This window comes from Pelmatolapia mariae, linkage group LG3_W (genome assembly GCF_036321145.2).
Source record: "Pelmatolapia mariae isolate MD_Pm_ZW linkage group LG3_W, Pm_UMD_F_2, whole genome shotgun sequence".
Taxonomy (NCBI): Eukaryota; Metazoa; Chordata; class Actinopteri; order Cichliformes; family Cichlidae; genus Pelmatolapia; species Pelmatolapia mariae.
The window spans coordinates 17,025,140-17,040,999 of NC_086229.1; the positions used below are offsets into that span (position 1 = coordinate 17,025,140).

General features: G+C 51.2%; 1 protein-coding gene across 1 annotated transcript; it reads left to right on the plus strand.

The window, feature by feature from the left end:
• The first annotated feature begins 2,019 nt into the window (after nt 1-2,019).
• Nucleotides 2,020-2,925, plus strand: LOC134620970 (ubl carboxyl-terminal hydrolase 18-like). Its single transcript, XM_063467355.1, has one exon. The coding sequence runs from the start codon at nt 2,020-2,022 to the stop codon at nt 2,923-2,925; it is 906 nt and encodes a 301-aa protein (XP_063323425.1).
• The last annotated feature ends 12,935 nt before the right edge of the window (nt 2,926-15,860 follow it).

The following is a 15,860-nucleotide window of genomic DNA, read 5'->3' on the forward strand; positions in this document are numbered from 1 at the left end:
ATTCAAGACAAAGCTTTCGTTAACATGGGCGTGCTTTGCATCACCTTGTTTCCCCAAGAACGTAGCACGCCCAGCGAGTTGTTGAAATTGAGCCGCTACACGTATTTGAACGCCGACGTATCGCACAGCACCTCGCCGGTTCATGCAATCCCCAGTAACGTGCAGGTGGGCCAGTACAGAGCGACCGATGTCATCGTAGCAAACGACTGTACCCCAGACCTGTTCCGCGTACTAGCACAAGAAAAGAAGCTTGGCGTGTATACGCACACGAGCAAAAGGTACTACGGCATAGACTTGTTACGCTTATCGCCAGATTTGCAGCCCGGTGCTTGGTATAGAGAAAAAGAAAAAGAGCTCTCCGAGCGCGCCAAATACTCCGAAAAGCGTAGAGCTGGCGAACCGCTGGAATGTACTTTGGAGATGCTCTGCGGTGCAGATAGCGACCGCGTGGGGGGGGCGTCTGCTTTGTGTGCAAAACGAACACAGACCGGCATGCACAACGTCAGCGTGGACGCTGCCCTTAGCGGCCAACAGTCGAGCGATAAAACTCGAGGGCGAGCGCCTGCGGGTACCGCGGAGAACACGCTCACCCACGCACCCTCGGTCCCACAGGTGCCAGCTGCGTACAATGTAGCCGCTGCGGGAAACCCTCAGTCGAGAACGCAGCAAGGGCAGACGACTAGGCCGTCTGTCAGTCAACCCGGTTGCGTTAAATGCCTTGTTCGTACTAAGCAGACCAAAGGCGAGTCCGACGTCACCATGGTCATTGTCACAAACCCCACGCAGGACGAGGTTGCGTGTTTCGAACGGGACGTCGTGGAAAGAGCATGTCGGCTGACAAAAGAACATCCCTTATTGTTTGCCGGACCTAGGGAATCCGTGTACAAGCAAGCTAAGGCTCATGGGCTATACGTGTTTCAATACGGTCAGTTCTTCAGATCCACCAAGCTGATCAACTGGGTGTTGCAACAGGGAGCGTCCTTTAATCCGTGTTTGATGCAAGTTCTCTTGACATTGAAAGCTGCCGCCGAGCACAACGTGCTACCTACGAACATGACAGCTGAGCACCTACTACTCGGCGGCCGAGGGGCTGTCATGATCGACATAGTGGGTTATCTGAGCGCTCACTTTCCCCAGCCGGACCAGCAGCAGTTGTTAGGTTCCCACAGCCCGAGAGTTACATCCGTGTGTTTGGAACTGCTCAGTAAGCACGAGCCCGGATCTCCCGTGGTGCCATTTCTAGAGAAATGGCCGTCTTCTTTTTCAAACAGCCACGAGATAGGGCGTTTGGTCACAGAGTTGTGCCGGTGGACCGGTGCCAGCGATATCACAAGAGTTCAGCCCGTTGTGTCATCGCTAGCGCACACACACTTCACGTTCAGAGAATATTTGGCCGACGTACCAAATTGGGTAGGCTCGAGGGTCGGCGAGGCCAACTTGAATAAGTGTACGGCTAAGGTTCTGGTGTTTGGAACCCCGACCCGTCTTCCCATCACTCGGTTTTCCAAGACAGCGTGTCGCCCGGACTCGGCCGCGCCGGGGGCCGATGTGACACTTGACCACGGCGGACTCGTCAAAGACCTCGTGCGAAACATTGTCTTGCGAGTAAAGACTAAGGCGCTACGGGATAGCGCGTTCGCAGTTACCACTTTAGACTGCACTCAGGGTCTGACTAAGATCACACTAAGAGCTAGTGCGCTTTCAGGAATCCCAAGCGTCGACGAGCTGAAGCGACATATGTTCGAGTCCCTCGATAAACTACGCCTGTACACCCACGACGCGGCAACGCTGTTGGATTGGGCTCCTGTTATGAAAATCACAAAACATGTCACGTCGACCCCCCTCTCAAACTTCAGCTCGTATCACTACAAGATAGTTATACTACTAGTGTGCATCGATACAAAGGAGACCAGCAAAGGAGCAATAAAGACACTGGACGACCTTTTTAGGGGTGTGCCACTTTACTGCACAACGGACTACTGAGCGTTTGGTCTGCCGCGCGCGCACAGGATAATCAACATGAGAGGCTTGATCAACGTTGGGACTCACTGCGCCGTAAACAGTGTATTGCAGTGTCTGTATGTCACCGATGACTTTAGGATAATGCTGACCGGAGGCCTCTGTGGCTCTGATGACGCCGACTGCGATAAAGCCGGCGACGACACCGTGGCGAGGGAACTGACAAGCGTCTTACGGGACATGGACCGTAACACCCGGGGAATGCCGCCGTGTGATCCAAAGCCACTTGTGGACGCGCTAATGCGATACAGTGGCATGACACACGAGGTCCAAGAAGATGCCGATACTGTGTTTAAGTGTGTGCTAAACGCACTAGCGGACGACGGCGATCCTAGATGCAAACAAGCATCTGACCTGTGGACTATACGGAAACGACAATCGGCAAAGTGTTCAACGTGTAACGCGGAATGTATCTCACACCATGCCGCGACCAACGTGATTGTATATATTGGGGGAAACGAGCCAAATAAGCTACAGGACTACATGGACGACTACTCCGAGTCCTTTAGAGTGTCCGACTACCACTGTGGCACCTGTCAAGAGGAGACGGAGCTGAACGTCACTACGGATATCACAGAGCTACCCGCAGTGCTATGTGTCACCGTTGCCAGAGGGCAGCGGTGTGTGCGACGCGGAGAGCTTATGGTTAACACCAGTGCCATCGACGCACCAGAAGAACTAGACTGTAGCAGGATGTCTGTAACTTCACAGCCTACAAAGTACGAATTGTACGGTATGATAACTCACACAGGCCCCTATGAGTTCGGTCATTACGCAGCCTTTGTGAAAAAGATGTCCAAGTGGTATTTTGTTGACGGCGATGTTGTGAAACAGTGCCCTGTATTACCCTTATCGTACTACAATGTGCCTGCTCATTTGTACATGTTAATGTATAGAAGACTGTAATTGCAACCGCATGGGGTTGCTGTTTCTGTGATTGTACAGTGTGTGTGTGTGTGTGTGTGTGTGTGTGTGTGTGTGTGTGTGTGTGTGTTCACATTGATGAGATGTCTGTCATGTGTATATATATTGAATGTGGTATACAGATGCAAAATAAACATGCAATAAAACAAGACAGCGTTTCTAATGTTTATTTTGCAATGAGACACAACGTCAACATGTCATGGATGTTACCATCGACAATGGAACCACTGAGCCGAATAGGCAGCATCCAAAATGCATTCATTTTCATCCACCACAGTTAGTTAATTTACATGAAAACTCTTACTGTAGGCCCAGTGTTACACGTTGGACAAACCCTGGTAGAACACCCGCAGGTTGCATGACCACATATCATTATGTACACTCTACGTTGATTGCACTGTACGCAGACAATGTCTGGCTTGACACTGTTCACGTCCACCGCTCGACAAAAAGTCCATTCCGCTTTGCACACAAAACACACGCGTTTCTTCGTCGCCTTGATGCCCTGGGCGATGCACGCCGAGCAGCATATGTGTCCGCAGCTCAACAGGCACATTGGCTTCTGTTCGTAACAACAACAACACGTCAGCAGATCAGCCCCGTCAGACCCCGCAGCTCCATCCCCGTTCGTGTGTTCTTCTGAGCCACGCGCTGCTTCAAGCGGTCCGTCGGCGGAAAGGCGAGGAGGTGTCTCTCTGGTAACAAACGTCAACTGGTGCCCGTTCACAAGGAATCGCTCTAGTGGGGTGACGCGTTCCCGCGATGAGCGATGTGACTCCCGGTCGTCAGGTTGTCGTGTTTGGAGTGCACGTTGTACGACAGGAACAGGAAGTCCCCTGCAGCGAGCCACCTCTGCTGCGGTTTCGGCATCGGTGTACTTGGTTTTTGTTTTCATAGAGTCCCAGAACCATGTTACATGCGCCTCCTCGTACCTGACAATACACATGCCGAATGTACACAGGGGGTCACTTGGGAGTTCCTTTCGGTTGACGAAATAAGGGCACTTATTGTGAGATAGGTCCTGGGCGAAGGCGCTTGCAAGTGATCTCGTTGCGATCGGCTCGTTTGGCTCGTGAGATTTTATCCAACCCTCAATCCGTGCCTTTACGCGTGCCGAGTATTGCTCGAATTTATCCGACGGGATCACCGCATGTATTAGAGTTAAAGTCGTTTCAATGATCCTACGATCTATACACAGACGCCATTTGCTCACGCGATAACGTCGCACGTATGAACACACAGGAGGCGCTTGTCTCATATCAGGCCTCCCTCGGCGGATAACGCCAGCGATTATGTGAATATCTACAGAAGACATGGCTGTATCCGGGATGCCAGCTTCAGCAAACTTTACCAGCAATGTCAAATTCCCAAAGCAAGCGTGTGTTCTTGCAGGGTGTGTAGTATATCACAGGACAGTTGTAGGTCTGCGGCCAGTGCTGTAGGTCGGCCAGTGCTGTAGGTCGGCCAGTGCTGTAGGTCGGCCAGTGCTGTAGGTCGGCCAGTGCTGTAGGTCGGCCGGTTTGGCATTTTGGAGAAGGAGTGGGGTTTTTTTTTAGGTGTAACGTGTAATGTTATATGTACAATAAATAAAATATCACACTGGGGAAAGTGATTGTGTTTTGACTTCTCTTTATTATTCTTTCATTGTTTCAAATGCACACACACACAAAGAGCAAAGAGCAAGCATTGCGACATGGTAACAAACATACACAGTTTCACAGCACACAATGGTCTATGTGTGTTGAATGCACATTGCCTACAAAACGAATGCACATTGCCTACAAAACGAATTGCCTACAAAACGAATACACATGGCCTACAAAACGAATGTCATTTCTTCTCAAAATATTTCCACAATGTACTGTCTTTATTGCTCACACGGGTACGTTTCGCAGCCGGCTCGCCATAATCAGAATGTTTTACGAGGGGCGCTCGATCGGAGCAAGGTTGCAGTGTTTGGCTGACATCGATTGTTTTCGCCAGTGACTCTAAATATTTGATCATGACACCACTTTGAGGACCAGGGCACGGTTTGCTTTTCCTGTGCGCTGCTGACATAGTGGCCGCGATGTCACAGGGACAATCGACGTTTGTAATCACACCCTCAAACCGCCTCACATAGCAACGATGGGTCCACTAAAGTCCATGCTGTCCTCTAGATCACCGTCCGACTCTACAGGTGGTACTGGGGCTTCTTCCGCAGCGGCGCGGTGTGAATCCACAGCGTGGTCGATGGACCCGTCTTCTGTAGTCGCGCTCGATCTTCGGCGTTTGATCTTCGGCGACCTGCACGCACTGGACCCCTCGTCCGTGCTTGAGCTCAGCCTTGGGCGTTTGATCTTTGGAGACTTGCACGCGCTGGACCCGTCGTCAGTGCTTGAGCTCAGCCTTGGGCGTTTGATCGTTGGAGACTTGCACTTGCTCTCAGGATGACTGGCGTCCGAATCCGAATGAAAAGAGGGTGACTTTCTCTGACTCTTGCCTCGACTGCGCTGGACTGACGACCCACGTCTTCTCTTGTTAGACGTTTGCTTGGTCGTCTTATCTACATCAAAATCAGATGAACACGATGGCGCTGGCGATCCTTTTGCTCGATCGCCCTTGTGCTGCTTCTTCCTGCCGGTCGTTGTCTTACGTCTTACGCGATCAACCCTCGTTTCCTTTGCCTTTCTAGGCGACTTTGTAGGAGACTTTGTGGGTGACTGTCTAGTCAACTTTGTACTTGTCGTCGGTCGATCGTCACCGTCAGTGTCATCTTCATCGTGGTGCTGTTTGCTGACACAAGGGCGTCGTTTTACTATTCTCGCCGGGGCGGGTTCCTCTTCGGAGTCAGAGGAAAATAACACGCCTTTATGTGCACCAGAGTGTTCGGGGATGTTGTGGTCCGACTCAGTGTCAGAGTCCTCATCGTGACTCATTCGACCGAAGGCTCTCCGTTTTACAGGGCCACAAGCGTCAGAGTCACTCTCTACGATGCTGTAATCGTCCTCGCTCCTATCATCAATGAACTCGTCCTCCAAGTCGTATTGGTCTAGACGCTCGTCGTCGTCGTCGTCGTCGTATCTGCCCAACAATTCATCATTGTCGTACTCCTCCTTGGCCAGCAAGTCGTCGCCTTGGTCCGCTGTGCAATCGTACTCCCCTTCTTCGTCCTGGCCAGATTCCTCAGCGTCATCGGTGTCATCCTCGCAGCTCATTGCTTCCTGGTAAAGCAAGTCTCTGGCTGCGTTGGAGCGGGACGTTTTGTTGGCTGTGCTTTTCTTGCGCTTGTCATCCAGGTCCAGCGGGGTCTTTTCGTCATTCTCAGATGGAATTCTGGTCTTTGTTGCGGGCGTACGCGCAAAAGCTCGTTTGCCTTTTCTTACTTCAGACGCAATTGCGGCCTTTGTTGCGGGCCCACGCGCGAAAGTTCGTTTGATTTTTCTTATCCAGTTTTTGGTTGATGTGGCGCCCAAGCGGTCGATCAGAGCCAAACTCAGTTTATCTTGTAAACCATGGGCCTTCAGCTGTTCTACCACAATGGGATTGCTAGACACCCACTGTTCCAACACCGAACTGTATTTCTCGTGCAGCAGCGTTTTCTCCAAGCCGAGGACGCTGCACACAGCTTCTCGTCTTGTGTTATCTGCGTATAACCAAGGTGCGCTTTGTAATAGAGTCCCTATGTTTTTGACCCACGTGCCTAAAGGGGGGTTGTCAGGCACGATCATAGAGAAGCACCAGGGCTTTTGGGATGGTGATACCGGTCCCGTTGTTGCAACGTCGACATCGCGTCTCGACACTTTTTCTGACCTAGGCGAGGCAGATCCCACGTCGGTCGCTTTGCGGTTGGAGTTACCGTCGTCCGGCGGCGTGTTGCTGTTGTCGTCGTCGATATCGTCGGCAGTCTTTGTGCTCTTCTTCAGCTTGTTCATTTTGTTGTGGTACACCCTCAGGTTGTGGAAGAGCACTTTCATGTTGCTATAGTCCCTGGCTCTCGCACTGTCTTTTGCAGCCGGAGTGTCTTTTATCAGCTGTTGCCACTGCTTAAAGGTGTCGTTTATGTTGTGGGCGCCCAAGTTCCTGAACAAGTCTCTCGTTGCATGCCTTTGCGCTTTGTTGATGACGCCGCCGTTCGATGCTCTAATCCGCCTGTCGATGCTGGCCAGAGCGCTCCAGTCGTCCTTGAACTGTTGCTGCAGTAACGCGATGTTGTTCCTATGAATTTGCGCGCGATACGCGCCGTCTTCGTTGTAGCACTCGTAGCCTCGAACGTACTGAGTGGCCTTTTGCGTATTACACAGTAACAGCTCTGCGACAGCAAACGCGTTGGGCACCCTGTCGTCCATTAGCTTGATGCCCAGATCCACTATCTCGCACATTATGGGATCTTCGATGGCGCAGGCCACGTGTTTTGGGGTGTAGTTACACCAGTTGCTGGCGGGAGGGCTCACACGTTTTAGGAACGCGGTAAGGGCAGGGTTGATTATCTCCTGATGCAACTCGGGTCCGGTCAGGAAAGTCTCTCTGTCACTGAGCTTGTTTAGCAGTGCGTAGCAACACTGCAGCAGCTCTCCGCTACCTTTTACACAGGAGTATTTCAGGGCTCTGCAAAAGCGCGCGGTGGTAGATATGTATAACGTTTGCTTGTCCTTTTGCTGGTCCCGCAACGAAACCACCGCTGTCATGTTACCTCGCTTTCGGCCCAACACGCGTCCCGTGCGTCTGAAGTACACCGTTTTGTCCACGCCGGCGTGACAGCTGAATCTCGACAGATCGCATATCACGTCCTCGTCCGAGAAACAGTCCACGCTTCCCGAGCGTTTACTCGCTTGCAGAGCAGCCGACTCTGCGTCCAGTACACAACACATGGGCTCCACATCAGCAACGGTGTCTCCGCTCGCCCCACACGTCAGCGTAGCAGACGTTCGGTCGTTGTCCTCTCCGCTGCGTAACAACTGCATCGGTTGTATCTGCTTGAACGATGGAGTGAGAGCATCCGGATGCGTGGGGACTTCTAGAGACATGTCCCAGAACTCATATCTATCGCCCGTTATGTGCTTTAACAGGTTTAAGCTTTGGACGCCCGGAACGATTAGGACTTGCTGCATGAAATAAGCAGCGCTGCCGCTCATCAAATTCACCGTGTAGGTGCCCAACATCGATCTGGGTTTGTCGCAGAACCGTAGCTCTAAGTCCTTGTCCGTGTGGGACCACATTGTGACGACCGGGATGACAACGCGGTCCTCTGCGGCGGACTTCAACGCTGTAGAGGGTACGTAAAAGAGGGTGTAGTTTTTCAAAGCCAACATTAGATGTTTCATACCAGCCCTGTCTTCGGTTGACATGCATTCCAAGCCATCGGCTCGCAAGTCCATAATATCCATCAAGGCGGTCAAAAGCGACTTGGAAGGGTTTTGTTTGAAACGACCGATGTCTTCGATCACCATGTCTCTGACGATTTTCCGTGTCGTCTTGTGTTGAAACGCTTTGCATTTCTCAGATAACATCGACTCTTTCACTGTCATGGCTTCGGCTACCTGGTCGAATAAACCAACGGTGTCAGCGCACGTGAACGCCCGGCTGTCCTGTTGTGCATCTGAGTACCAGGCAGGCTTGTCGGTCACCACGAACTGCATATTCGTCCCGTGTGTGTGCTCGCTGGCTACGAGACTTGTGTTGGGTTCGCAGGTGTTTGCTGTCCACTCTGATGTGCAAGGGAAAGCGATGCTTCTCACACCCGCTTCACGCTGTCGCTCCAACCGAGACGTTTCCAATTGCTGCTTGGGATAAGCTCCCTCCTTAGCTTCGACTCCTGTGAAATGTCTCTTAGTCACAACAAAACACTCCACACAGTGAGGTGATACTCCTTTGACTCACAGCAAACCTCTCCCAACTCAGAGTGCACATGCCCTCAACCTAGGGCAAATTGTGTCCAACCCACAGTAGATTCCTCCCCAACTCATTCCTGTCAAACCCGCAGCACCTTATCCGCCGACCCACAGCACTTTCGTCACCGACCCGCAGCACCGTCTTCGCCGACCCGCAGCACTTTCTTCGCCGACCCACAGCACCGTCTTCGCCGACCCGCAGCACCTTATCCGCCGACCCGCAGCACTTTCGTCGCCGACCCACAGCACTTTCTTCGCCGACTCACAGCACCGTCTTCGCCGACCCGCAGCACCGTCTTCGCCGACCCGCAGCACTTTCGTCGCCGACCCACAGCACTTTCTTCACCGACTCACAGCACTTTCGTCGCCGACCCACAGCACCGTCTTCGCCGACCCACAGCACTTCTTGTTTTTGCTCACAGCAGCTTTGTTGCCAGGAGCAGAGTACGCATTTAACTACGGACGCTGTGAAACATGGACGTCGATTGGATTTCCACATTAGAAGTGCGCGCAGCTCGCCTGCGTCTTAAACTTGTGTACAGGGAAAGCGTGACCGGTGTAAAACATAGACTGGTCCACGTTGTCGACGTGCACGTGGAGAACGTTCCAGATCTCAAGGCCACGGGCCGTAGTTCGAGAAAGAAAGTGGCCAAACACACAGCGGCTAAAGCGCTGTATGCTTTACTACAGGACAGGATCGAGCGGGAAACGGCTTCCAAGGCCACCGGATCCAAAGCTTTCCAAGAGGAAATCGAGGACAAGACGCGCACGTGTAACAACCCCTTACATGAGTGCACGGTACTTGATAATAAACGAAAGCGGACTGTCCGAGAAGCATCCGAGTGTGTCGAAAGTCAACACGACCCCGACGACTGTACCGAGACACCTCAGTCACAAGAGCACTACCCTCAACAGTCTGAGAATCACATTGGACAACTGCAGGTGTGTCAGGTTGCTTGTGTATTTACACACACACGGTTACAATTGCAAATATGCTGTACATATATAACACATTGCCTCTTTCAACAGGAAATCTGCCAGCAGAACAAGTGGCCATTGCCGAAATATAACTTTGCCTTTACGGAGGGTCCTCGTCGGTACGCGTGTCAATGTCAACTTACCATACCCCTGGACATCCACTCATGTGATGCTGACTGTGCAGTAGACGCCAAGCCCGATCGCGCTCGTACACGAGTACACGGTGGGCAATACGGTGGGCAGGCGCGAGGTTGCGTGTCATATCCATACAACATAGATCGCTGTCATAGTGTAGTAATTCATTGACTTTGTGTTTCATCACCATAGGCACGGCAGACTCTAAAGGAGCGGCTAAACAAGCGTCGGCTGGGAACACTCTCCTTTGGCTTTACAGACACAAGCTCATCTAACAAATCCAGCCGCATACACCATGCTGAATAACAGCACGATGTGTACTCATCACCGGGATATGTGGTGTACATGGTCTACGATGCTTGTAATGATGGTGTCCGTCATACTTTTCGTGTATGGTGTGTACTGCATGTGTACGCTTTGTGTCGAAAGAAATAGACGCAGGCGAATCATCAGGTTTCATAGCACTCGTATATAATTTGTGTGAGACATGAAATAAAGACAAACATTATCACACATTACATTGGTGTACGTCGTCTTCTTTGCACACACTCAAAATAAACAACTCATAACAAAAGGTACAAAGAAGGCTTGTTCCTCGACCCCGGGCTCCTCACACGGCTCTGCAGTCTCGGGTCGTTCTGCAGTATTAGTCTTGGGCCGTCTTGCGGTGATGTTTCAGCAGTGATTCCTCTTGCTCGGTTACCACAGTCATAACCGATGGAGTCTGTGGTCCAACGACAACCGTGTGTCCACCGTCACAGCAGTCACAGCAGTCGTCGTCCATTGCGCAGGTGGTGGGTTTGTACACGGCGTTGTAAAGCGGGGTGCCATCCCCCGGTTTGTAAATGTAAGAAGGAGTTCGTCTTTCGTACAGCTTGTAGCTGATCAGTGCCAATCCCAAAACAATGAAAACCGGAGCCGCTATAACTGTTGGCTTAAGCCAGTCCTCGTTCTCCATCCACCACCAATATGGGATATTGTCATTGTGACCGCTCATGGTTGGTCGTGTAAACGTGTGGTGGTATTAGACAAAAAAATCAATCACAGTCTTGCACAAGGAGCGTCAATGTGTATAAGAGCTTGTTTTTATTGAAAGCATCATTAGTAACGAGATGTACGCACAGATACAAAGGAGCGGTACAACATACAATCAGTGGTGCTTTTTTCACAAGTCCGACATTGTCTCATAAGAGATCCGCAGATAGGCCAGCAGATCCCTACGGCCCAAAAGGTTCAGGATTACAAACATGACACACTTGTAATATGTGTGCCAGTAGTTCACAATCTTGGGGGGCAGATCGTAGATGCTCTTGTTTTCCATCCAACCACGTGGAATGTGCCGACACTCGGGACTATCCAAAATGTCCCAAGTGAGAAGCATTTTAACCCTACGGATTTCACTCTCGCTGAGTTCACACAGCAACTGGCAAAGCATGTGCTTCTCGTGAACGTAGTCGATGTCTGCCAGCACCAGTTGGGTCGGACATGTCACATTGTAATGTTTGTCATATTTCAGCGCATCGGCGTTCGCCGCTTGGAACAAAGCCTCGATTGTTTGTCTTGCCGCATCGTTGCCTAAATGCTGACAAAGGAGTTCGATCAGACACTCCGGGTGCCCATCGGTCTTCTTGTTGTATTTCTCCAAGACGCGTTTGATTTCTCGATGTCTGGTTGAGTCGACGAGCTCTGTGTCTTGGCTGAGCATTCCCACCAACCACTGAAAAGCGGACGATTCTTTGTTCAGGTAGTAAGATACACGGAAGTCCCACGACAGTTCCATCTCAGAGCACAAGAAAATGCAGCCTGGCCTGTCGAAACGTCTTCAAGAGTGTCTGCTGTGAGGCTACACTGAATTCAGATGTTACATAAAGTTGCTTTTGATCCGCCGACCCACAGGTCGGGAGCCACCGACCCACAGGTCGGGAGCCGCCGACCCACAGGTCGGGAGCCGCTTGTTGTACAGACGACAGGAGACGTGATTGTTTTTGGTTGAAGTCCAGTGTAATATTTTATTGATATCATTGTCATTTCATTTGTCTTGCCATAGGCAAACTCACCCGTTTGTAGATTACACTTGGATTATTTATCACAAAAGAAGACATAATTGTGTAAAGCACCGAAAACTCCACAGGTGCCCTTCAGCAAACCAGAATGTACTATACATATAGGGTATAAAAACAACACGATTACAATGTCACAAAAGAAGACATAAGTGTATAAAGCACCAAGAATGTACTATACATGAGTATAAAAACAACACGATTACAATATGAGACACATTCCCTTCAGTGTAGCATTTACCTTCATCGTTTCAACCAGATACACATTTGTAAGAAAGACTTCATGGTTGCAACACGTGTGCAAGTATATCAAAAACCCATATAAAAACACGAATACAAAATAAGTACAGTGAGAAAGACTCATCTTCGTGGTTCTACAGTACTTCCGTTACACAGAAGTGTGTCAAGTGTATGATGCCCTGTGGTCGTTATTAGTAAAGTAAAGCTTCGGTAGTATTTCAAATCCCACGTCGTGGTAACATCGAAACTGTTGTCTGATGTCAATTTTGACACCCCCGTCTAAATCATTTGGCGGCTGACTGAATAGTTGCTCTGGGTATCTGTGGTCGATGGTGTAACGTAAGTCTGTCTGTGCTCTGCGTTGTGTAATCGCAGGCGAGAACACGGACGAGGCTAAACTCTTAGCTGCCAGCGTAGAGATGAAATGCGCAAAGGTCGAGCTCTCGGAAGGCATACAGTCAAACACAACCTCAACGACGTCTTCGTCGCCTTTACCGTAGTGTACGCGAATCCATCTGTGTAGATAATATAGCATGGAGTTGAAACCAATAGACGACGTCAACTGGCGTACTCTCGTGTCCGTTCTGTCTGTGATAGGAAGAACTTCTTGGGAACCAGTGTTGGTTGGCCCTGAGCACCACACGGCCAGTATAGTCTGGTCGACAAACACAAAACAGCACCAGTGGAAATGCAGACTGCCCATGTTCACGTCGAACAGTCGTGGCGCGTACACGTCGGGCGACAACATGAGTTGTGTGTTAGGCGCGTGGCAACCCACGGCGATGTGATCCCAAAAGCCCGGAATGTGTGGCATGCACACAAATCTGTAGGCCATCGCCTCCGGCATGGGCGAGTTCAGCCAGTGCTTGAAAGCCATCTCGTCTTGGTTGTTGATTAATCTCTCGAAAGCTGGAAAGACAAAATGTTCAAGTGAGCGTAGTGTGCTATTGTGTGAAACCATGCATCCACGTGTGTGTGTGTGTGTGTGTGTGTGTGTGTGTGTGTGTGTGTGTGTGTGTGCAGAACCAACCATTTCTCAGTTCGTCCACAGTCGGAGCACTGCAGTGTAGATGCATGATTGTCTGCACGCCTTCGTCCCCGTCGGTCCTGAAAGCAGCCGTTTGATCTAGCTCTAGATCCCACTTCGCGTGTACCACGCTAGCTAGCTGGTTGACAGTGACATTGACAATAGCTCGCCCCGACCGCACTTTGTGTATAGCGCACCCTTTGTGTTTCGTGTAGCACACAGAGCATATGACACACCCGCAGGCACACTGCAGGGGTCTGTTTAGCTTGATCGCGTAGTCGACACAGAGCACAGTGGCGTTAAACGGACATTTACACACTGTACATTTCAAGGCGTTGGAAACTATCTCAAGTATAGACGCGAGTGCGTCGCGGTATTCTCCGTCATCTGGGTTTATGTGGAGTGTCGGCGGCTGAGGTGGGGCTGCAGCTGGCGTACTAACAGGCGACACGCGTTCGTAGGACAAGGTATCTGCTGCGTGTACTAGCATCGTGTGTTCTTTGGTATAGCTCAGCTCGGCCGAGGCTGGCTCGGCTCCCACAGCGTGTATTGCGACGGTGTCATCTCTGCGATCTGAAACAGTAGAGTCGCTGAATGTCATGGGGTTGTTGTCGTTGTAGTACCCATGGACAGGATCGTGGACCGTGACAGTGTCTCCGTTATGTGATGATGTCGATGACAACACATTGTCGGGTACGTGTTGCTCATTGCTGCTTCTGTTGGTGTTGTCCGTCCACGCTCTTGCCGGGACACACCCAAGGCCCTCGTCGCGATTGAATGCATTCACGTAATCTGCAGACTCCTGGGCTGTCTCCATGTCTCCGAACCTAGTTTTACACAAACACAGTGTATGAATTAGGTGTGAGTATTAGAAAGAGGATTGATGCGAACCTACTCTGTGCGAACCTCGCCATGTAGCTAATACAGTAGTACACTTACATTGTCACATGAACCCCAGTTGTCTGCCTGCTTGTCGAGCCGTCTGTGAATCTTGGGCTTGTGCTGTGTTGTTCCATTGCACCGTGATATAAAACGACATTGTCTGCTGCCTCTAGGGGCAGTACATCTCTCTTCAGCAAGTCATCTAAATCGTTTTTTTCTTCGTATGCGGGGAGTGCGGTTATCGGTGGGTTCTTTGTTACTGCTGGTTCGTCGTCGCCACAGTTTGGGCGAGGCAACCCGCTGTTGTTTTGGTAGTAGTTTGGCACCTCATCTTGCGGCTGTTCTGCGGCCTCATCACTTGTGTCCTTTATTAAGGTAGGGTTACACATGTTTCTTATATGGTGTAAACTCACAGCCACAGTAGTATCGGAGTCAGCAGAGGGCAACTGCGAGCTTGTTTCGCTCGCGTATAGGGGCTCCGCTTCTCTTGGCTGGCCAGTGGATATCAGATTCAGGCACGCGTTACGCGTTTCCTTTGCGCTCGGGGGCTCCGCTTCCCTAGGCTTGGCGGTGGAACGCAGATTCGAACACGCTTTGCCGATTGCAATTAGGGCTAAGACAGCGGGCGCTTGGATGGATTCCTCTACTTGTACCGTGGCAACCCCCCGAAGTTTCATATCTAGCTCTTGGTTGTCGGGTAAAACGTCAAGGTCTGCCGTTGTTTGTTGTGTATCAAGTTTAGGTTTTTCACCATCGGGTATTTCCTGACCGTTCACGACACCGGGCTTGCGTTTTTGGTGAGGGGTTGTTCTCGCTGCCTGCCCGGGAGCCCTATGCTTGTGGTGCGGCGTTTGCATCGCCGTCCGAGGGCCAGGAGGGGTGGAACGGCTGTGCGTTTCACCTGATATCGCTGGAGATGTGACCTTAGTTTGGGTCGTGATAGTTGGCCGTGTGCTCTGTTCCGAGGCGGGTGCGCAGTTGCCGCTTTGAGGCTTGCGGCGGGCGGTTTGTCGATTAGACATTTGTTTGCGCGGCAAGACGCCGACTCGCTCCTGCGTACTCGTCCCAGATGATCCTTTTCCAACACCATGAACCTGTCTTGATGTCGTCGCCACGGTTGGAGGTGACCCTTGGCTGATGGCTGTAACAGTAGCAGCAGGACTGGCCCGTTTCACGGAGGCTGCGCGCGGGCTGTTGTTCGATTTATGTTCTTCAGGTAATGCCACCTCACCTTCAGAGTCCGATGACGAGTCCGATGCCGACGAAGCAGATGACGTCGTGCATGATCCAGACGAACTCGAGTCGGATGACCCGGAGTTGCACGATTGTGTATGACTCGCACTGGAATCGGACGATGAACCACCGTCGACATCGCCCTCTTGCTCTGTACGACCGTTCATCAAAGAGTGTCTTTGGATCCCCGTGTTCCCTTCCTCCTGAGGCGCAGCTCCATTATACTCCGTGATGTGTGTAAACCTAGCATTGTTGTCTTCGTCAGAGTCGTAGTCATCGGAGTCAGGGGTGCGTGTGAGTTTAGCATTCCTCCACGGTCTTTTCACACTGCTCCTTTTCACTCGCGGTGGCGTCTGCTTCGGACTCGGTTGTCTCGATTGAGACGGTTGCGTTGGCACAGCGTGTGAACAACAAGGCTGCTCTTGGTCGATGGTGCGGCGTCTGACGTCTTGCGCATTGAGCCCAGTAGAACTGAGAGGCGCGCGTTGTAAG

Coding starts and splice junctions, on each gene's coding strand:
- LOC134620970 (XM_063467355.1), top strand. CDS start 2,020: ATGAGAGGCTTGATCAACGTTGGGACTCACTGCGCCGTAAACAGTGTA.